The sequence below is a fragment of the Pistacia vera genome, unplaced genomic scaffold (genome assembly GCF_008641045.1).
Source record: "Pistacia vera cultivar Batoury unplaced genomic scaffold, PisVer_v2 Contig115, whole genome shotgun sequence".
Taxonomy (NCBI): Eukaryota; Viridiplantae; Streptophyta; class Magnoliopsida; order Sapindales; family Anacardiaceae; genus Pistacia; species Pistacia vera.
Window position 1 is genome coordinate 200,992 of NW_022195193.1, and position 23,741 is coordinate 224,732.

The 23,741-nt window shown below is 34.0% G+C and overlaps 2 protein-coding genes across 4 annotated transcripts; both read right to left on the reverse strand.

The window, feature by feature from the left end:
* Positions 1–232: 232 nt before the first annotated feature.
* Positions 233–3,501, reverse strand: LOC116146531 (5-formyltetrahydrofolate cyclo-ligase-like protein COG0212). Of its 2 annotated transcripts, none has more exons than XM_031431945.1 (6): positions 3,008–3,501; positions 2,826–2,916; positions 2,091–2,317; positions 1,312–1,480; positions 1,069–1,194; positions 233–548 (listed from the first exon to the last, which is right to left on the reverse strand). In XM_031431945.1, exons 1-6 carry the CDS (start codon positions 3,410–3,412, stop codon positions 397–399), a joined length of 1,170 nt encoding a protein of 389 aa, XP_031287805.1. In that variant the 5' UTR covers positions 3,413–3,501; the 3' UTR covers positions 233–396. The 2 variants fall into 2 exon arrangements, with proteins under 2 accessions (XP_031287805.1, XP_031287813.1); XM_031431953.1 differs by having other exon boundaries at positions 1,391–1,466; positions 3,008–3,495.
* Positions 3,502–8,007: 4,506 nt separating this feature from the next.
* On the reverse strand, positions 8,008–15,366 carry LOC116146495 (polypyrimidine tract-binding protein homolog 3). 2 transcript variants are annotated; one of them, XM_031431921.1, is made up of 15 exons: positions 15,182–15,366; positions 14,652–14,725; positions 14,364–14,435; positions 14,183–14,259; positions 13,953–14,034; positions 12,708–12,831; positions 12,338–12,402; positions 12,181–12,230; positions 11,985–12,026; positions 11,831–11,882; positions 11,696–11,717; positions 11,549–11,562; positions 10,781–10,888; positions 10,534–10,677; positions 8,008–8,740 (listed from the first exon to the last, which is right to left on the reverse strand). In XM_031431921.1, exons 2-15 carry the CDS (start codon positions 14,706–14,708, stop codon positions 8,336–8,338), a joined length of 1,314 nt encoding a protein of 437 aa, XP_031287781.1. In that variant the 5' UTR covers positions 14,709–14,725; positions 15,182–15,366; the 3' UTR covers positions 8,008–8,335. The 2 variants fall into 2 exon arrangements, with proteins under 2 accessions (XP_031287781.1, XP_031287773.1); XM_031431913.1 differs by having other exon boundaries at positions 11,528–11,562.
* Positions 15,367–23,741: the final 8,375 nt, after the last annotated feature.

A 23,741-nucleotide genomic window follows, 5' to 3' on the forward strand; every position in this document is an offset into this window, starting at 1 on the left:
TTATTCAGGTCGGTGAATTTCATTATAAATCAATAAAAACAACTTTTCAAACAGGCACCGAACTACATTCTGTTGAATGATTTGTATGCTAATGCCCCATGTAATACATTAAATTCATTACTTATACCTAATTAAACAGGATTTTTCCATTACTTTGGTTTTAACTCCTTGTTTATAGTCTAAAGCTGAAACCCATCAGCAATGAAGCACAGTTGCTGTAAACAAACAAGAATTAGTTCAAAAATGCAAATCAGAGAAACAATAAATAAATTATCATCCGAACAATTAAAATAGCCTATACATGATACATCACATATGTAATGGCAAATGCTGTATTTGGTTATATTTTTTATTCATTTCTCGTTTTTTTCTGTAGAAAATTAGAAATACATTAAGTTACCGCCTCTTCCTTTGAGCTGTAGGGGGTAATTTCTCTGATGGACTAGAAGGAAGTTTCTGACCTGTCTCTCGTTCAATTCGGCTCTTAAGCTCCCTCAGTATCCGAATTTGTCCCAATTTTTCAGGGGATAATTTGTCCCAGTAGATACCTACAAGTGAAAATGGTTCATTTTATGTCATATTTGTTGTGATCTGATCTCTTCACCACATAACAAGCTAGCTTTTGTTTATGACCCAAAAGATGAACTCATTTCTGTCAAATTATGATAATAATAATAATAATAAAAGACCAAATCCCCTAATAATTCTTCCAAAACCATAAATGGCTCAAGATTATCCAAAAATCTCTCTAGTAAATCTAAGAGAACATTAACGAAATTGGAAGGTTAAAGGAAAAGGAAATAAATAGATTTTTTCTAATTTCCTTATAGTATAATGTATGAACAAGATGGCTTGTCCACTAGAACTAGGGACCTTTCAGAAGATTGATTCATATTTAAGGGCAATTATATGAAAAAACTAATTTTGTATTTGTATTCAATTGTTAACAGCATCAAGGTAATACACACGAAACTGTCTTACTCTTGAAAAGAAATTATGACAATGCTGTAACGCACAAAAAAAAACAATAATAATAAAAAATAAAATAAAATAAAAGGCTTTACAAACCTTGAGGCTTTGGGATGGTTGTGTTTGTGAAAATGACTTGAGTGGGAGTGCATATGATGTCCACAGGAACATCATGGATCAATAATTTCTCGACCGGAATATCATCTACCAATTGACAGTCATGCACTACAAGAGCAGTTTTCAGATTTCATTTAGTGCAGATTGACAAAATGGAAAACTAAATTTCATTATAAAAACATGCAATTGAACATTTTAAATCGCTCTAACATGCATATAAAGTACCACAATATTGTTCATTGGTCATGAAATGGAGAGGAAAGAAAACATAGGCATTCAAAGCATGAACACAAACTGCAACTACCAGAGGTGACAACAGGTGTTGAATCATCGATGGCTCCCATATACCGCAGCATCCCATATTCAAGTTCTGCAAATCCCTGAAACGCAGATCCTTTTCTAAGAAAGAAAAACGGGAAATCCAATTTACTTGTCAGAATCTACAATTTTATGACACAGTTTTACCTCAATGAAACTCTACATCTAATCAGTTCAATTTTCATAGTGACAGAAGCTTGGGGTTATATAATTTAAAATCTTCTCTAAGCAGTCAAAAACTTCAACTGTTCAACATACATATGCCATACACATTTAGACCGAATTCCACTACATTTTAAACAACTAAAGTAAATCAAAGACATCCAATGTATAAGTCTGAAAATATAATTTGTGAAAGGTCTTGGAAACCATCATTTATGGTTGACAAAGATGATTAGTCATAGCAAATAACAAATCATGAGACAATAAGGTAGAGATCAATTTTGACACCCCCATCTTAATCACATTGCTTATTTAGCAGTTAGCATCTAACCTAAAAAGGCATAAAGTTCCATTTTATTTGGTATACACTGCTCTCTCCTTTTTGCAGTATCACTGCTGAAGACCCTTACACTATAAAGAAAAGAATTCATATCATATTTTACATCATTTAGTACTTGCCTTCTCTATCAAGATTGTAACCTAACGAAACTTGTAATTCAATAAGATATAACATGTGTTGTTACCTCTCCCTTTCCAAGTCGAGCCCCTGTCTTCGGGTCAACAGCAACAGAACCAATGACAATAAGATCAACCTTAATCTTTTCATCCAATCCAATCGGTCTTCCATACTTGGCAACCCCTACAGAGGTGCACGCCTCATTGATTGTACTAGGACTTAACATGCTTGACTCAAGTACAGAGAAAAATCCAGTCCTCAAACGCGGCTGTGGAGTCAACAACTTTTTCCCACCTGTTCATGGATGATCTCTCAATGATATTAAGCAAACACCAATTTAAACGTAAACAATCTTATATATCTTAAGAGTTCATTCAGTATCATTTTACAATGCTGTTTTTAATAATGGTATTTTAGAATCCAATAACGCATTAGATAGTGCACTACTACAAAATATAAAGCCCTTTTCGTTTGTGAACTCATTTCCTATTTTTCATTTTTTTTGGTCATAAACATATATATAAACTTGAAAATTAAACATTTCTATATATCCAAGAGATTTAGCTCACCTTATCAAAACATTCTCATGCTAACCTAGAGGATTACAAATACTCCAGGCATTACTGTAGAAAGTTATTAAAAAAATTCTCATATAAATTGAATGATCATATTTTTAGAAATTAATAGAAAACAAAAATCATATAATTGAATACCATATTTGCTCAATAAAAATCAATCTTTTATTACACATTTATTATTAAATTTTGGATTCAATCAAGGAGATATTACTTTGATAACTAACCAGAAAGTGTAAGAAACCTGACTTGCTTCTGAGGCGAATCCGGGTTAACCTTCACACAACCGGCGACCTGAAACTCCTCCAACCCACCCAACTGCCAGAACCCGAATCAGAAACCTCCCAAAAATTAAACTTAAAGATTAAATAAAATAAAAGCTTAAAATAATAGGTTCTATTTTTTATACATTTTTGGCGGCAACGGCAGCGCCAACGAAATTGGGGATCCGATGGTGAACGGGGCGGGGGTTCTGGGAGAAATTTCGGGTCTCCATTAAATCCCAAACCCTCTTTCGGATTACCCATTTCCATGCTTTCGGGTCATCCTCTGTACCCATTTCCACCTCTCGTTTGGAGGTCTCAGCCATGGATTGTCGCGCCTTGGCGTCAAGGCTCAGCCGCTCGGCTTCATAAGCAGACTCGTCGAAGACGACACCGTTTTGGCCTTTGGTTTGATTTTCCAGTTTGAAATTGAATGACTTGGTTCGGGGAATTGAGGAGAGAAAATTGGATTTAAAATTTTTGGTGGTTAAATAACAATAATTGGATTCCAGCGTAAATGGAGCTGAAAATCGGATCACGATTGAATCCATTAAGAAGAATTCGGGTTATTTTCGGTTCCTGAGGTGTATTTGATGATCATATAATATGTGCTTGGACTTTGAGAAACGAAGAAAGATGATAAGGATTCAACGGCTCTGATTTGTGGTGTAATTTTAGTAGTATGTTATGACGTATTGATTAATTATGAGTTAATTGAATCCTTTGATTTTCTGAAAAAGCAAAAATCTCTTTTAATTAAATATCACTCCCTCCGTTTCAATACGCAATAAAACCTTTTTGTAATAATAATGGTAAAACAAATTAATTTTATTATTATAAAAAAATTATTATTTAATAAAAATATAATTATAAAAATTATTATTTTAACTTAATTATACTCAATAAACTTAGTTATACTCAATGTAAATAATATAGAGGTACGGTATGTACTATATTAATAATTAATTAATAGAGCATGTCAAATCCAATGTATCGACATTACTAATAGAGATAGACAGTTGCAAAAAACTATTACATGTATCTATATAGTGTTAGGAATATGCAAAGTCATCTTAAAGTCGGAAATTTTGCATTCTTTTTATCATTTTTCTCTCGATATAAATTCTATAAATACATTATACCATAACACAATACGTGCAATCTTCAACCAATTCAAGTGATACATTTCCTTCTTCCTCTAGCAAATCAATCATGCCACCACCCAAAGTTAATACATGAACTCAATTGACCGAAAATACTCATGTTGAGTTGTGCAAAATGAAAGAATCAAACCCCAACTGAAAGCAAAAAGATCTTGTGAAATAGTTAGAAGATACTCATGGTCTTAAGGTATCACAATCCTGAGGATGATATTACGGAAATACAAAAATTTTTGTGTGAAAAAACTCTAAACATGCTTGAGAGCCTAGAAATATTTTGACTTCAACAGAAGGTGTTCATGCTAGCAAGTTATTACGTACCCGTAAGTTCAAAGATGTGGAACAAACTCTAAGGCATAAATCATTGTCTCAAACAACTTTAAATAAATATTTTATTTCATCTTAAACATTTAATGTAATATAGCATTTATTTTTTGCAATATACAAATAATTATTACTATATAGAGACAAATTCCTTATGATGAGACCTAGAAAAATTATAACTTATTATAATACAAATTTTATTTTTATTTATAACTAGCTCAAGTATAGACCAAATTTTTTTATGATTATATAAAGTTTATTCTTATATAGAGTATCACTATAAAGATGTTCTACTATATATGTCGTTTTAGACTTATTACTTTTTTTTAAAATCAATGTCATTTGACAAAAAAGTTGAGCGATCCTCTCTCTCTTTCTTGTTTTATGGCCCATGTCTCCTCTCTTTTTCTTTTTCTCTAGCCCTCGTCTCCTCTCTCTCTCTCTTTCTGTTTCTTGGTGTGCTCTTTATTTTTAACAAATTCAAAATCTCTCTTGTCTCAATTTTGAATTTGTCTCCACGGCTTAAACTAACATCGCTCTTAGCTCGTTTTAGAGAACAAAAAACACAGCCCATGTTAGCCTCATCTACATCTCTCTGTTTATATATTGTGTTTTTGTTCATTCTTTCAAACGTCATTACCTCTTCACATTTCTCTCTAGTTTCAGATAATCGGCATCAAAATGTTCAGCTTTAGCTCGCAAAGCTTTCATAGGACAAATATGGTGACCTTATTTAACTTTTATGAAATTAATTAGCTCGCAGAGTTCTTTAAGGTTCAAACTTTAAATTAATATGGCATAATGCGAGAAGGAGTTATACGGCGTAATGAGACATTGAGAGGAGTAAAACCAAAAATGTTCCCACTAGACTTTGAGAGGGAAGAGTAACTTTAAATTGGGTAGCGTTTGGTTCAGAGTGATATAAGATTAATCCTGTAATCTTTGTTTAATTTTTAAGATTCCCTCATTTGGTTGTCAAGTAATAAAATGTTACGTAATCTTTTATTGCAAATAGTATTTACTGTTGGTAATATTGAGGGTAATCAGATTACCTTCCCAAGGAGTGTTATTATAAGATTACCGAGGTAATCTTAATTTTAACCCTATTTTGCCCTTAATAATTTATCATTTCAGACATATTTGCCCTCATATGTCTATCAAATAACAATTACCCAGACCCCCTACATTTGAGAATTTAGCTAAAACACCCCCGCTAAAAAAAAGTTTAAAAGTTAACAAAATACCTCTAACCATCAAAGACTACCGCCGACCGCTAGCCACCACCGCTGGCCGCCGGCAAAATTTGTCATATTGGCACAAGACCGGCAGGATCTTGCCGATCGTGTACTGATAAAGACGTTTTCGGCCATGGATTTGTGATCCATGGCCGGAAACGACCAGATCTGGCCGGAAACGACCAAAGATGTGGTCGTGAAATGGTCGCCGTTTCACGGCCACATCTTTGGCCATGAAATGGCCATATTAACGGCCAGATCTAGTGGTGAAACGACCATATTCACGGCCAGATCTGGCCTGATTAGGCCTTATCGGCGTACGACCAGCCAGATTCGGTTGGTCGTGTGCCATTATGGCGGCTTCCGGTGGTGGTGGTGGTGGCTGTGGCGGTGGCTTGGGGTGAGTGGGGGTGATTTTATTATAAATTAAAGTTGTATATGGTTGGGGTATTTTAGTAAAATTTCAAATATAGGGGGCTTAAAAGAAATAATTTAAAAAATAATAATAAAAATAATATTATATTATTATTTAAAAATGAAGGCAATTTAGTAATCTACATAACATACCCACTCATTTATCCTATCAATCAAACATATTATTATAACATACCTATCAATTTATTCTAACCCACCAAACACATTTCTTTAAAGATTCCTTAGTAATATATCTTTCCAGTAATACAATATTTCTCAATAATATAACATTTCCTAAACCAAACGCACCCTTGATAATTTGTCAATTCTTCAATCATTGAAGAGTAAATAAGAGCCAGCAAAGTAGGAGAAAGAAAATTTGAGCCAACTTTTGTTAATGTAAAAGAGTGCTAACAAATTATTGATGAGGATTTGTTTACATTAAAAAATTACTTTCTTATAAGAGAGAAGAATGTCATGGTTAGTTCACTACAAATTATGTAATTTGCTAAAATGATCAATATTTTGAAACGAAGGGAGTAATTTGTAAGTAATTGTTTACTAACCAATCATCAATAAGAGGAGGATTTTTGTAATTTTATCAAACTTATGGGGTGTTTGTTTGAGCTTATGAAAATTAGCAAGTGCTTATAAGCTAAAATTAGCTTATAAGCATTTGAAATTTTAAGCAATTACGTGTTTGGTTAAAGTACTTATAAGTGACTGATAAGTAGTTGACGTGTTTGGTAAAATGTAACTTATAAGTATATTTTATTATAAAATGACTAAAAATGGTACTACATTAAACAAGGGTATACTATGAAATTTTAAAATTAAACAAGGAAAGGATAATGTGGTAATATACTTGATCAAATTAGCTTATAAGTAGAGTGCTTATAAAGAAAAGAGAAAAAAAGTACCTCCCCCCAACTAATTTTTTTTTCTTTTTTTTTTGCTTTAAGCTCAACTTATAAGCTCAAAAAAGTTATAAACAAACAAGTCAGTTTAATTTTAGAGTTTATAAACTAGTTTGACCAGCTTATAAGCTTAAATAAATACCCTAAACTAGCTTATAAGCTCAAACAAACACTCTCATAGAGGGGTTAAATAACTCTTATTTAATATCAAACCTTAGTAAATTGAAGAAGAAGTGAAGCTACTACTACAGTGAACCATTTGTCCTATATGGACTAGCTAGATTAGAATTAGAAGACGACCTTGCTGATTATAAAGCTAAATGTGTAGTCACAACTCACAACTCACAAAACCACGATCTTACTTGAACAGATCTGTTTTATAGGCACGTACCTCTGTGTCCGTGATCAGAGCGTGATTAACATTAACAGTACCCTTCACCTTCCGGTGATCGGTGCAGTAGAAGACAGTAACTGGCTGGAATGGTCACACGGTTGTCTGACAGACTTCTCCAATTCTTTTAAATTTTTTTTTTTTTTTTTTTTTTTTTAACTTCTAATCTTTACAAGCCCAAATCACATTAAATCAGAAAATTTTCTTGAGTCCTCAAACTTTAGATTATCCTAAGGTTTAAAAATTAACCAATTCCAGAAACTGGCTAATGCCCTTTGGAATTTTTAGTCCAGAAGAGTCGATTCTACGAGTCATGAATCACCTGTGGGTGAAGCAAATGAATTAATCATAATTTCACATCAACTTTAGAGGCTATTTATCAAAAGAAAAATCTCATCTCTTTGTAAAACCAAATGCAAACCCATATTTCTTAGAATTACCAGCAATGGTCCTTCATCCATTGACACAGAATTAAAGAAGAAACTCAGACCCCTGATGAACATAGAGAGAGAGAGAGAGAGAGAGAGAGAGAGAGAGAGAGAGAGAGAGAGAGAGATCGGAGGTGCGAGGAGAGGAAGAGAGGGAGGTAAGGAGGAGAGGAAGAATGCAAACAGGAAACGTTTAATTCTTTAAGATCATGAATCAGTTGGGGAAATGAAATTTGCGTAACAAAATCGACTCGATCAGCTTGATTTACAAGATATATACAACAAGAATAATACATAAAGAGATCCCTAACCCAGAAAAGGTAATACATTTCTCTCTCTTCCTACTCTTCAAACTGACCATATATCTGCAAAAAATCTACCCCCAATTAAACAAACCTACCATAAATTAAGTGGTACATGCACTAAATATGAAATCAAAGTTGATAAGAAAAGGAAAATAGGAAACTGGGTTCACCACTGTAAAATAAGTTAATCCACCGTTACTACAGGAAATGAGACAACTAAGAAGACAGTCACCTACATAAAAATGTCCTTGTTTTTATATGAATCCTTAATCCTTGTAGTGTTCAGAGATCTTAACCCTGTTACTGTGAGTTTTCTCTTATCGACTGTAACTGGGAGAAGGAGATTCGGATAATAGACCCACCAAGTGAGCTGGCATGCTTGCACACAAGGGCTTCAGTGGCCTGCTCCTCAGTTTCAAACATGACGAGTGCCTGCTTCTTCCCATTCATCTCAAAGAGCTTGGTATTCACAATGGTTCCATGTTCCTCTAGGTGGCTCACAATCTCCTCTTCAGTGACATCTTGTGGTAGAGTGGAAAGGTGGATCATCTTTGTCGGCGAGCAGCAATAACGGTAGTTCTTTGCAGCATTACGGTTAAAGCGGTTGAGATTCGAGTTTATGTACTCATGTGTGTCAGCACCTTGTGTTATGTTTGGATGCTTAGAGAAGTTGACCTCCAATCGCTTTCCAAACAGTATGGCTCCCTGTATCATATTAAAATAGTTCACATATGGTAAAAAGGCAAAGTTTAGCAGGAGCAATAAAGACAATCAAAGTTCAAAATTAACTCCCTTTAGAAAATAGATAAATTTATCAACATCAGCTGTCTTAAAAATTCGGCAGGTTAGAGAAACTCTTTTAACTAAATATCCAAAAGTAGAGTGTACGCCCTCAGTTGAGAGAGGAACACCAACCTTCTCATCCGAATAACCGAGTCCATATCATTGCAATATCATGAGACATGGCTCAGGTTGATTTTGGACAAGGCTCAAGTTTCCAACCGAAAACACTAATCTATAAGAAGAAGCGACACATCCTCCTTATAAAGCTCAAGATCTCCTCTCAATCATCTGATCTGGGAATTCTAGGACTTTATAATCGCCCTTGAACAACAACTTCAACGTAATGAGAACACCGACTTTCTTGTCGAGATAATTAACTCCATCACAATGAGATGTTTTTGAAACTAGGGTTTTATAAGGACGATGAGTCACTCTACCTAATAAATAAATCTTTTGGGTTGGATATCCATGTCTTTTACACATGTTTTATAACATCAATTGATATGAACAAAAGAACCTCTCATCCTTGCTAACTTTCAGGTCTAGATTTTTCAGAAGCAAATGGCTGATGTAAATAGAACGTACTCTGTTTTGGACAATTTTCTTTCCATCTTTTATAATTTAATTTTATATTTCTATATATAGGTCAAAAGGAGTACCGCTTGCCCATTTTCAACTCAAAGTCACACATACTGAGCAAGCAACTAACTATAACCCCTCGTTGAAAGAATAATTAAGACAAGGCACAAAAATTTCGTTTATAAGGCAACAGATTGATGGATCAAGCGGCAGCAACCTCTAAAAGTCAACCAGAGCCACAAAAGAAAGGACTTTAAAGCCTAGATAGCTCACTGAAACTTAAATACGGACCATGATTTTTAACCCAACAGCCCCTGTAGTCTGTAAGTTTTCACCCACGGCCAAATAGTTAATAATATTATTGCAAGTCAAAGAATCATTCCAAGAGTTGATTTAAGGGAAAGTCTTGAGTGCAACAGATGCACATGCATCCCACCAATCAGGGAGTCTCACACCAGCCCATGTCATGCACATGCTCCCTCACTGGTTGGATACATGCTCCTTCATTGGTTGGATACATGCACATCCATTTCACCAAAGATTTTCTCCAGTAAAAGATTCTTATTTCCAAAATAAGCATTGTCATCTCTATTACCCAAAGGTCTCAGATTTGAAGTTTAAATTTTAAAAGTCGATCAAAGGTCTTAAATAATTTAGTTTTAACAAGAGCCACTGGTATTTATATACAAGTGCAATGTTTTTTAGGAGTCAATTAAGTTGGATTAGAGCTCCACCTATAGGTTCGTATGATGTTCATTTGGTGCATGAATGAATCAACAAAATTTTCCAAAAACAAAAAACAAGAAAAAAGCATTGTCTTTTGGTTGGTTTAACCCAAACTGACCAGGTATGATGCCTTAGGTTCCTAATTTTTCTTTTGTATACTTAATTGTTAACAGTTGTAAAAACAGCTCACAAAAACTTTGTTACTAGATCATATTTTGGCCAAAACAATACCCAAATCCTCAATTCTACCACGTGGTTCCCAGCTCCCACCCCCTTATCCTTGAGCCTCAAATGGAACAAAACGAGCCAAAAAGAACGAAAAGTGTATTTTTATTTTTTTTTTAAATTTCCAATGAGAAACTTCAAATATCAAAGAAACATAATCAAATGAGATTATTGCACGAACAAACCTTCAGAAAGTGCACCGCCAATTCAGCCTGGAAGCCATCGCCCATCTGAACAAGTGCATGATCTGGTTTATTACGGAGAAGTTTAATTCTTATGATGTTTCCGTAGAGGGAGAACAGGTTGAAAAGCTTATCCTCATCTATCCTCTGAAATGGAGAATAATATTCAAGAATGAATGCTAGGAATCTTAAAACTTCATATATTCTAAGGAAAAGAAAAAGGCAAAGAATAAGATCAGAGATAACGCACATCGGGATTTAGGTTGGACACTAAAACTGTACACCTCTCATTTGTCCCAGTTACTCCAGGAGGTAAACCTCCGCCAAAGGCAGCTGCAATTGCAGCCGCATTGGCCATCTAGATTTCAGGAAAAGAACAACAAAATCATTAAATCATGGCTGGGAAATCTAAAGAAACATAAATCAACATAATAGCTTTTCAAGATAACTACAATACACACATATGACAATTTAGTGCGATTGAAGAGCAGGAAATGTCATCTTGATGAGAGCCAACCCATCAGTAACATACCATACCATGGAGATTCAAATAACATAACCAGTTTAACAAAAAAGACATTTAATCATTGTCTATACAATCAATACCATACCCATCAACAACTTTTAGGTTAAATAAAATAAATTAACAATGTTGCAATGAGGAAATATGGATGCGTTTGGCATCCACAGCCCTCCATCAGTGTCACAAAGTTTAGCCCTGGTCAAAATTTCTTCAAAACCATTATTAAACTGACGCTCATTTCGATTTCAGTTTCAACTCACACACTGTAGGATTTAAAAGCTGGCAACGCAGAAAAATGCTAAAAGTTGGCAGTAATTAACACAATAAAACAAAATCATATAATCATATTAAAAAAATTCTAGGGAAAAAAAGCTAATAGGGTCAGCCCATAGACATCCAAAATAATCCCACACAGTATATATAGATGCTAATATCCACCAGCTCAGAAAGAGATGCCTCATATAGTACTTATACCATGAACTGAGTAGTACCAACCTGTGGAAATGGAACTGGAAAACAGAAAAACCAAAAATATCAATCAGTTCATGAATAAAACATACATACAATCGGTAAGCAAAAAGTAGAATTTCCATATGCAACCACCAAATTAAGCAACTGCCCTGGCTCCCGGGGCATACATACCTGCTGCATCGCCATACCCAGACTGTTACACCAAAAACAGATATAAGTTAGCATACAAAGGTAAACAATAGCAACAAGAATATCTTAACTATCATGCTTAAGTACAGAATAATAACAAGAGATCAAGAAATATACTTGTGAGGATCTGCCTTTCTGTTCTGAAGGAAGATTTGGATTTGTGAAGTCCCTAATCAACGGGAAAAAAAAAAATATAATACTCAGAGAACTGAAAAGATAATTTCGAACAGATAAAAGAGAATAAATTAAGAACCCAAGAGTACTATCCAACCTTGACCGATCATTATTGTAGTTCACTTGTAACTCATCAAGGCTGTATCACAAAAAGGAAATGACAAATTGATCACAAATGTCAAAAATATATATATATGTAAAATAGAACTATATGCTTGTGCAGAAGTTATGCCAATCACAAACACAGACAATGACATAATCACAGCAAAATTTCCAGAATGTTATAAACCTACTTTGAGAACTGAATGTCTAGCTGACAGCAACCATCATAAATATTGCGACCCTATAGAGAAGTCAAATGTTAACTCTTTTCAGAAAGCAAGCCACCAAAGAGCCCATAAACAAACTTGTATTTCAGAGTTGCTTAAGAAGCAAGAGACAGAATAGCACCTGAAGAGAAGTTCTAGCTAAAACAGCACTTTGGCGTAACTGATACTGGATTAGAGCTTGAAAACCTACACACAGTTTGAAAATAGGATGAAAAGAAGGAAAAAAAAAAAAAGTCAAAACACCAGACACAAAGCTCTAATGGAGCAACCATTGCTCTTTCTTAATTACAAGACATAAGAAATGTCCACGGAAACACTCCAACTATAATAAAAAACAATAGAGTTTACAACTTCAAAGCTATTGTTAGAATACTGATCATCAAAACAGTGAAAAAGAAATATTATCCATTGAGCAAATGCTCATGAGTTGAAGTGGGATCTAACTTTCGAAAAAATACAGAAAGAGAGAAAGAAAACTTGAAGAAGCTGACCAGCTGACTTCTGGAACGTGACGATCTTCTCCACAAATCCATGAGGAGAAAAAACTTGATGCAGCACTTCCACAGTAATAGGATAAAGCATGTGATGAATTGTAACTAAGAGAATTCGGTTCGGCTATGCATCCAGAGAGTGCCCAACAGCAAACCAGCAAAGAGACAGAAGAGAGAGAAGAGAATAAATAGAGAAATATAGACAGAGAGAAGGGAATATATAGAGAAGTAAAGGTAAAGAAAAGAACCAAAAGAAACAATCATCAACAATGCAACATTCAGATAATGCTTAAAACAAAGAAATCTGAAATCATGACAAGAGAAAATTAATGGTGAAAGAGCAAGAATGTATATAAAGATATTGATTTCGTTGGTTATTTGCATTCAGTGATCTAAAGTAACTTCTCTACCACACTTCTACTTTGCACATTGGAATACATACACCTCTATGGTTTAATATACAAATATGCAATGCATCAAACTCTGCATTAGAAAACATAAGAATGCAAATTGGCTCTCTGACATGACACTAAAAATGGTGGACCAGCATGGCTTTACAGCACGTTGTAATACATAAGAACAGTTTTCTCTGTGATGTGGGTTATACAAAAATACAGTTCCTCTGTATCTCACAATTGAAGTGATATTTTTAGTAACAAGAACTTAATACTGGTCCCCAGCAGAAAAGACAATATCGGTATTTTTTATATGGATTGCCATGACTCATACCCTCTAGGCCTTACACTAACTCTCAAACCAAAATATTGAACTAATATTATCTTGCCATCAATATGCACAATTATCTCGTTATTTTTCTATGGATTGCCATGACTCAGTCCCCTCAAGGGCCTTACACTAACCATCTCTGAAACCAAGATATTGAACTTATATTATCTTGGCCATCAATATGCACAAATATCTCGTTACTGTCCATAGTATTATCAAAGTAAACATTCCATTTAATGTACTAATTTAGATTAGTTCCTGCTCCAGGTTATGTCAACATCTAAGGTGATATCAACAGTAGACTGATTACAACCAAATCAAAACATTATGAAGATAAGAAAAATTAAATAAAGACATGATAAGAACATCAACCCTAGTTCTCTAGTGCCCTGAATGATAAAATGATCATTGTCACAAAAACAAGACACCAACTGTTCCATTCAAGCTCATTTTTCTTTTCCCTTGAACATAACTATATGCATGTAATTTGATTTCAACATATCAGGCTCAGTTACAAACCTCATCCCCTCGTCCTTGAGTATTTTGATCCATCGTCGTTAACTCCTGATGTGACGAGAACTGAACATAAACATTCCTTCCCCTGGGATGACACAATTCAACTTTTAAACAAAGAGGGGCAAAAATTGTATTTTTAATAGCTTCAAAACACCCAGGTAATATTTACAAACACAAAATAGAATATCCTCAAAGCAGGGTTTTCAAAGGAAATATTGGCAATATTTTGGTACCTTATGGATGGTTGGACGTTTGCGTAATACTGGAGAGCAGCTATGGCTGAAGGAACATCTTGCATTTGGAGGAGAGCCTAAACTCAAGGCAGACAAAGTATAAAAATCAAATCTTAAGATTTGGCTGGCTGCAGTCAGTAGTGAGCAGCTGCCTTGACCATATGTTCAAGAAATAACAAACCTGATTCTTTGCACGAAGCATCACAAGCTTAGTAATGACTCCAAATGGCTGGAACAGCTGAAGTAAATCATTCTGATAAACCCAGAGCAAGTCTATTAGATGATGTATAAGTAAAGAAGAAGAAGATGCAACCACAAGATACAAACGAAACACGAGAAATTTATCTCATCCCAAGTTTCATCACCCTTACATTCAATGCACTAGGCACTTAATTACAAAATAACATTTCTCTTCCCACTAAAACTAATTACTCTAACGTAAATAACAGGAAATTGAGAAAGAACATACTTCAGAAATCTCATGGCCCACATTGCGAACGTGAACAACTTTTGAAGGTTCAGCCATTGAAACTGTAAATCACCCTGTAACAAGTCCACCCACAGTAAACATTTCAGCTTCTAGCGCAGCATTGCTTTTCAACATGCAGTTATCAAATTTTAAACACTACCAATACGCATTAAGCACCTACTTAACAACCCAAACGTAATTAAACCCACATTAAAAGAATTAAACTTTCCACTAAACGCCTCCCGCAACCTAAATTCACATAACTCACAATCACATTAAATCAACAACACGACGTCGTTCTATCTAGTAAGTTACTTATAAAAAACGACAGTACGAGTCACAAGACCACGTAGATTGATTCAGATAACGAAACGCCCTAACCTAACACTTCGAATCTAAACAATATAACAAGTAAACAAAACGTTGTCGTAGCATCGCCCTGACTTTTATTATTGTCTTCAAACAAACAGAGAGAAAAATCATGAAATCGAAGAGAGAAAAAGAGAATAAAAAGAATAAAAAGAACTTGCCTGAGAGAAAGAGACAGAGAGAGGAAAGAGAGAGAGAGAGAAGGTGACTCAGCAGTTAAAGTGTAGATCAATTGCTTCGCATGTTGTGTGAGTTGTGATGTGTCGAGAAGAAGAAGAAGAAAGAAGAGAGAGCCTGAAATGGTGGGAGTGATTGCGTTGCCCTATCTGTTTCTATCTCTCGCCCTAAAAGGACCGACTTTTTTACGAGTTATGTTATGTGGCGGGGCCCATCTCGGCGGACCCATTTTATCATCATTTTTTTTTTGTTTTTTTTTTTGTTTTTGGGTGTTACGTACTGACACTGTAACTTGCTGTGTTGGTTTAAAGCTGTGGATTGGTACCGTTTTAATTTGCAGTTGCTGATCCAATGGCTTTTAAAGGTCTGGTAATGTTGCCGGATCGCTTAAGCAGCCTTTCCCTTTGTGATTCAAATTTTTGGTGTAGCCATGGGGGAGTGGAACTCTATATGATTTGGAAAGAATGATATTATACACGTAATCAAATCATCTGAAACAATGACACGTCATATAAAAAAATATGTAAATTTTAATTCCTTTTTCAAGTTAGTATGTATTTCTATAAAACCATCTCCAACCTATTGCACTAAATTAGTGCAAGTTTTGATATAAAATATTATTGCATCTCCAATCTATTACATCAAAAATAAGGAATATTTTTTAGAATATTCTCTTTTTTTTTATTGTAATAATCAACAATTAATCTATTTCACTCATTATTTTTGTATATATTAATTAAATATTAGAAATGATATTTTTATTAAATAATAATTACTTTGAAAATTATACTAATTTAATAAAATTAAGCATTTATTTAATCAAATAAACATTAAATTTAATATAGAAAAACATTACATAATATAAAATGATACCAAAAAAAAAAAACAATAACAACACAAATTTTCATAATTTAATTTTCTGAATTAGTATATTCTTCCCACAAATGATCAATTAATGTATTTCGAAGAGCATGGTGAACCTCTGTATCCTTACAGGATCTCAAAATAACTCTAGTTTTTTTCAATATTTTGATGATCTTACAGGATCCGGAACTAATCTACCAGAATAGTAAATTGTTATTTTAGTTTGTGTTGTATTTTCTTTTAATTTTAGTGTTATTAAATTAGTGTTAATTTTTATTTTGAGTTATTGTAATTTAATATTTACATTGAATAAAGTTTTGTTTTTAATTTTTCATCATTTTTTGAATTATATCATTATTATAAATTTTTTATTATAAATATTAATATAAATAATAATCAAATTAAATTAAATATAAATAATCAAATTTGGTGTGATTTTTGGTATAAAATTTAATAATTAAATTAATTTAACAAAATTTAAAAAAAAAAAACAAAAAAATTTGATGGTGCTACCGTCTCCACACCAATTTGGCGCAGCAATTAGCGCTCAGTTGGAGCAAACACCAAAATGGCAGGGGTTGGAGATGCCCTAAGTTCTTGAAAACTGTAAGTTTGGATTTTCACAAAATACGGGGGGGCTTTTGTAATATTGAAATAAATTGGAATTTTTTTTTAATTTCAGTTGGAATTACACGTGATACGAGAGATAAGTGAAACTTTTTTATAATTTAGAATGGGGGATTATTTCTATTTTTTATAATAAGGTGTCTATGTGTCGTGATATGATGGCTCGTGAAATTGTTATAGATTATCTTATAAGGTTTGTAGTTTTATCTTCGTATTGATTCGACGATAGTGTTTATGCTTTTGGAATATCCATGGTTGTTGACATCAATCTTTTTATTATTTCCATCAACAGCAATTAAGTTAGAATGGAGTTACTCAAATCTTAGACCGAGTAAAAGACAAATATGGGTCCAAGAATGGTAATCTAATGAGCATTAAAACATTAGCAAAAGGGTCATTAAGAGTGTTTGCTAGTGTGTCCCTTATAATACTCAAAGTTAGCACAAAATCTCATTTAGCTACTTGGATTTTAGGGAATAAATGTGTTCATACTCTAGAGCAGTGGCAGACCCAGGGTTTTTGCCCAGGGGGGCCCCCTCGCTCTGCCATTGCTTGCCAATCAACTAGTGAAAACATAAGAAAATAACATCTAATTCACAAGGAAACACAAGAAAATTGTTACATGGAAAAACCTCTTTAATGTGAAGAGATAAAAACACCACGAGAATCTAACGATCCACTTAAATCCAATATAATCAAAAGAGTTTGTTAATGCATATTTTTGACAAACATACAAATGTAGCAAGTGCACTAGTCGCAAAAAGTAATAAAGTGATAAGTAGAGTATCGTTCCCACGAGGATAGTATTACAAAGTACCTATTTCTCTAGTTTAAATCCTAATTGAAGCAACAATAAATTGGATTGATAGAAAATTAACGAACTAAATACAATTTAAGAAAATATAAATGAATTATAATGAAATTAAAGGAAAACCCAATAACTTAACTAATTAAACAAAATGCCAAAAAAAATGCTAGGGTGTTGATTTCACATAGATACGCTAACCTAAATCATAGAATCTATTACCTAAGTTCTAATTACTTGATTGAAAATCGAATTCCCTAAGTTATAAAACATACCTTCTTAGGCTATATTTTCCTACTTATCCCTATTAAGCTTCCGCACCCAACAAAATGAAAGTTAATAGTTCAAAGTTTTTTAAGCTTTATAGAATTCTATCTAGATTTCATAAATCGGTAAACCTATCTCTAGCATTTGCTTAATCTACGGTATTTATCCCAAGAGGCACAATCACAAATCACTTCTTAGTCTCATTGTGAACAACACACATTTGAATGGTGATCAAGCATCCAAAAGTCATTAAGCAAAGAGATAAACACTCAATCATAAAATTAAAACTCAAAGTAAATCAATTCATATAAATTTGAATCATTGTATCAAGGTTACATCAAACCCTAGCTAAACAACTCAATTCATACTCAAAAACAAAATAAAATAAAATAAACAAACTGAATCAAGAATTATCATTGAAAAACAAGCAAAAGATGGAGAAATTCTGTAATTTGAAACCCAAATCTTTAATAATCTTCTCCTTCCAAGAGCTACCTTCCAAATGACGAACCAAGACCCTTTTTCTTTCATTTTCGTGCTAATTTATATCTCTTTCACTTAAGGACCAAGCCCTAGCAAGTCAAAACGCGTTGTTTTATTTTTCACATCTGACACAGTTTCGCCGCGACGAAGCTTTTTCCTTACCGCGGCGAAAATCTTTTGAGCCAAATTTGAGCATGAAAGAGTCTGAATCTGAAAAAGTGTTAAACATATGAATAGTAGCCCTTTAAATTATATTTCTACTCGTTTAAGAATCAGAACAATCCGAGGTCTACAGCTCAAGTCATGACAGAAATATTGAAGCACATCCAAAGACCCTTTTCTTTAGTTTCCAACATTCTGTTCACGACTTCAAGCCAAGTTTTCACCTTTGTCCAATCAGAATTAGGAAAAACCCAAAACACGAAAGTTGTAGCTCTGTTTCTTAGCTTTCCAAAGCTTCTAAAATCAGGTCATTCTGAGTTTCCAAGCTCAAGTTACGTAATTTACGCTCAAAATTGTCATTTATTCTCAAAATCTTCATTTAGGCTTGCAAAGACAAATTAATAGAATTAGGTAACAATTATGACCCAAATTGTATGAGAAATATCCTAAATCCTATCAAAATTTAATGCAAAATCATAAGAAAAAATATGATTATCATTTACAACAACCACAAATCTACCAAAAATATTCTAGACAAATTTAGAACTCAATCACAACTCTAATAAAAATAAAATACACAAAGGTTTACAAAAGATTAATTACAATCACTCCAAATCCAGATCCGCATGTAAAAGGGAAGTTGGAAATTGGGGAAGAAAAACTTGAATATGACAAAACCTAACTTTTTAATTTTTTAACTTTTAACTTTTCTTTTTTACCTTTTAATAAAACTTTTCAATTTATTTTTTAAAGTTGAAGGCAGGCCTGGGCCTACCCTCAAGGGCCTGGGTCCGCCCCTGGAGAATGAGAAAATGTTTATGCCTTGTGAATATTCACTTAACAAACTTATTAAAATTATGGTTATCTTTTATAACATCATATGAAAAGTATACGTATCGTTATTGAGTTGTGACATTCAATGCTCTTTTTTCCAATTATGATAGGACAACTATTTTATTATTTTTGAACTCACAAATTGTTATTTATGTTAAAATTTAACAGTCTTTTGGAATTAGTGTAAGACTCTTGAGCGTCTATTGTAACGGTTTAGGTTGTAACGGTTTAGGTTGATAATCCCCATAACAATAGTAATAATTGTTTGATTTGGAATTTCATTAAATGGTGATGACTTCCCTTCTTGTTGATCTAGTAACGGCGGTGGCACGAATTATTCTAGAAACGCACTCACAGTTTCTTAATGATAATGATTGTGAATATTTACTTGTTATGCCTACTAACTTAAAGTTACTATTGGGATATGTGCACTATTTCTATTTATATCTGCATAACATCAAAGGAAGATACATGTATTGTTATTGAATTGTAACATTTAGTGTTTTTTTTTTTTTTTTTTTAACTGAGGTAAGATCACTACTTTGCCCTTTCAAAGCCCACAAATTGTCATTTATATTAAAATCCTTTTGAAATTTAGTGTAAGGTTCTCTAACTAGGAGCACTTGTCATGAGGGTTTAGATTGGTAATCCTCATAACAATAGTAATAATTATTAGATTTAGAGATCCATTAAATGGCAATGACTTCCTATCTTGTTAATCTAGTGAAGACGGTGGCACAACTTATTCTATAAATGTACCCACAATTTACTCACATAACGTCAATAAAAGATACACATTTGGTAATCTAATGAGCATTAAAACATTAACAAAGGGCCACTAAGAGTGTTTGCTAGTGTGTCCCTTCTAACACTCAGAGTTAAAACAAAATCTCATTTTGCTATTTGGATTTTAGGGAATAAATGTGTTCATACTCTAGAGAATGAGAAAATATTCATGCTTTGTGAATATTCACTTAACAAACTTATTAAAATTAGGAGGCGTTTGGTTGGGGGTTATGTGGGATTACTGGGGTAATGTCATCTTATATTATTTGATTACCATGTTTGGTTGTCAAGTAGACCTAGCAAAATGGGTCTGGACCTGCGGGTCGACCCTAAACCCAGGTAAAATATATAGGGTGTGGGTCTTTAATATTAGACCCGTTTTTCTTCTACCCATACCCGGCCCAACCCGTTTTCCAATGGGTTAAACGGGTACACCCGCGGGCACCCGTTTGTTTTTACCCTTTTCATTTTGCAGGGATACCCTAAATTCTAAATTGGGGTTTGGCCATGTTTTGCCCCAAATCACAAAATCCCTAACTCTCTCAAACTCATTGTCGCCGCTTCTCCTCTCAAACTCATCGTCGCCATTTCTCCTATCTTCGTTTCGCTTCTCCTCTATCACAGTCGTCCCTTCTCTGTTAATTTCTCGTGCCTTTTTTGTGACCCAGATTCGCCGTCGTCGTTTTGCCCCAGTTTCCTCTTCTTTGGCTCTGTTCTTTTACCTTAAGACATCTTCGATAGTTGTGTATAATCTGAGGTGTATTTTTGTAAGTCTCTTGTATTATATCTGTGAAGAGAGAGGCGAAACTCAGAAGTTGATATTCGTGGTAGTGATCAGTGATGAGGCAGGGGCAGTGATCAGTGATAACTGATGAGGCAGGGGCAGCAGGTGGCATGTGGGACATAGGGAGTGGAAGTGGGTGGAGTGGAGGTGATTAAAGTCAAAGTTAGGTTTTGGTTGGGATGAAGACTGAAGAGTGGAGAATCTGCGGTAGAAGTTTCAAAAACTAAACAGTAAAAAAGGATACTCAGATCTGTTCAATTTTGCTTGTTTGCAGAGTCAATTCATTCTCAAATTATTGCTTTTCTTCTGTAAATTTTTTCTTTTTTCAGATTTTTTTATGTGGGTTTATTTGGTTGATGAGGAATGAAAGGAAATCAATAAAGTTTTTTCATCTTTTTCTTTGTTAGGTTCTGGGTTTCTGTTTGGTTGGTGAGAAAACTTGGGAGAAAATGTGGGTTTCTTTTTTCTGTTTGGTTGGTGACAAATTTTGCTCAAAAATGAAGATCTTAGGAAGATTTGGGGGTGTAACTGCAAAAATCTAAAACTGGTGTGACCAGTACGAGCACCGTGGGTCCACCCATACCCGTATAGGGTAGGGTGTGGGTCCAAAATATTGGGCCCGTTTTGAGCCTGTACCCGTGAGACTCGGCCTGTACCCGTGAGACTCGACCTGTACCCGGCCCACCCGCCCGTTTTGCCAGGTCTATTATCAAGTAATATAAGATACCGATAATCTTCAAATACCAATAGTGGTTACTATTAATAAATGGCAATATCGGAGGTAATTTGATTACCTCTATTTTCTTAGGTATTCTGAGATTACCAGGGTTATCTTTTTTTGTTACAATTTTATCCTTTATTAATAAAAATTTTGGACAATAATACCCCTACTTTAAAACAAATTTACATTAATATCCTATTTCAATTTTATCCTTGTTTAATTAAAATTTTGGACAATAATGCCCTTATATTTAAAATAATTTACAGACCACCACCGCCACCCAGCCACCACTGCCGACAACGAGCCAACCACCATGGGCCACCGCCGGAAAATCACCGGAGTCCCCAAAAAAGAACAAGATTCAGTGGGAGACTCTGGGAGGCTTCGATATGGCCGTTTTCGGCCATATAGATGGCCGAAAACGACCATATCGGACCAGATTGATGGAACTAGCCGTTAACGGCCAAATCCCTGGCCATTAACGGCCAGGTCTGGGCGAGATCTAGCCGTTCTGGTCATCAACGGCCAGATCTATTTTGGCCTAATATGGCTGTTTTCGGCCATCAATATGGCCAGAAACTACCATATCGGAGCCTCTTGGTCACAGTGAGGTACTCACGGGGACTTTCAGAGACTTCTGGCGGTGGTTTGCGGTGGCAGCAGGAGGTGGGGGTGATTTCATCAAAGTTTTATATAAGCGGGGGTGTTTTAGCTAAATCTGAAATATTGGGGGTTAAAAAAAAGAATTCAAAAATTAATAATAAAAATAATATTATATTAATATTTAAAAGGGGGACAATTTAGTAATTTAAATAACATACCCACCAATTTATTCCTCATAACCAAACGTATTAATATAACATACCCATTAACTCACCAAATACATTTTTTTAAAGATTCCAAGTAATCTTCCAAGGTAATCTATCTTTCCAGTAATCCAACATTCCCAGTAATCTAACATTCCTGAACCAAACGCCCCCTTAGGGTTATCTTTGATAACATTATATGAAAGATACACGTATCATTATTGAGTTGTGACATTTAATGCTTTTTTTTTTTCAATTATGATAGGACCACTATTTTGTCATTTTCGAACTCACAAAATGTTATTTATGTTAAAACTTAAAAGTCTTTTGGAATTTAGTGTAAGACTCTTCAACTAAGAGTGTCTATCATAAGAGTTTAGATTGCAATAATAATCAGTGGCAGACCCAGGATTTTTGTCCAGGGGAGGCCCCCTCGCTCCGCCACTGTTTGCCAATCAACTGGTGAAAACATAAGAAAATAACATCAAATTAACAAGGAAACACAAGAAAATTGTTACGTGAAAAAACCTTTTCAATGTGAAGAGATAAAAAAACCACGAGAATCTAACGATCCACTTAAATCCAATATAATCAAAAGAGTTTACTGATGCGTATTTTTAACAAACATACAAGTGTAGCAAGTGTACTAGTCGCAAAAAGTAATAAAGTGATAAGTAGAGTATCGTTCCCACGAGGATAGTATTATTAAGCACCGATTTCTCTAGTTTAAGTCGTAATTGAAGCAACAATAAATTCGATTGACGAAAAATTAACGAACTAAATACAATTTAAGAAAATATAAATGAATGATAATGAAATTAAAGTAAAACCCAACAACTTAACTAATTAAAAAAAAAATGCTAAAAAAAATGCTAGGGTATTGATTTCACCTAGATACGCTAACACAAATCATAGATTTTATTACGTAAGTTCTAATTCCTTGATTGAAAATGGAATTCCCTAAGTTGTAAAATATACCTTCTCCAGTTATATTTTCCTACTTATCCCTATTAAGCTTCCGCACCCAACAAAATGAAGATTAATAGTTCAAAGTCATTTAAGCTTTATGAAATTCTATCTAGATTTCATAAATCGCTAAACCTATCTTTAGCGTTTACTTAATCTACGGTATTTATCCTAAGAGGCACAATCACAAATCACTTATCAGTCTCATTGTGAACAACACAGATTTAAATGGTGATCAAGCATCCAAAAGTCATTAAACAAAGAGATAAACACTCAATCATGAAATTAAAACTCAAGTAAATCAATTCATATAAATTTGAATCATTGTATCAAAATTACATCAAATCCTAGCTAAACAACTCGGTTCATACTCAAAAACAAAGTAAAATAACAAAAACAAACTGAATCAAGATTCATCATTGAAAAACAAGCAAAAGAT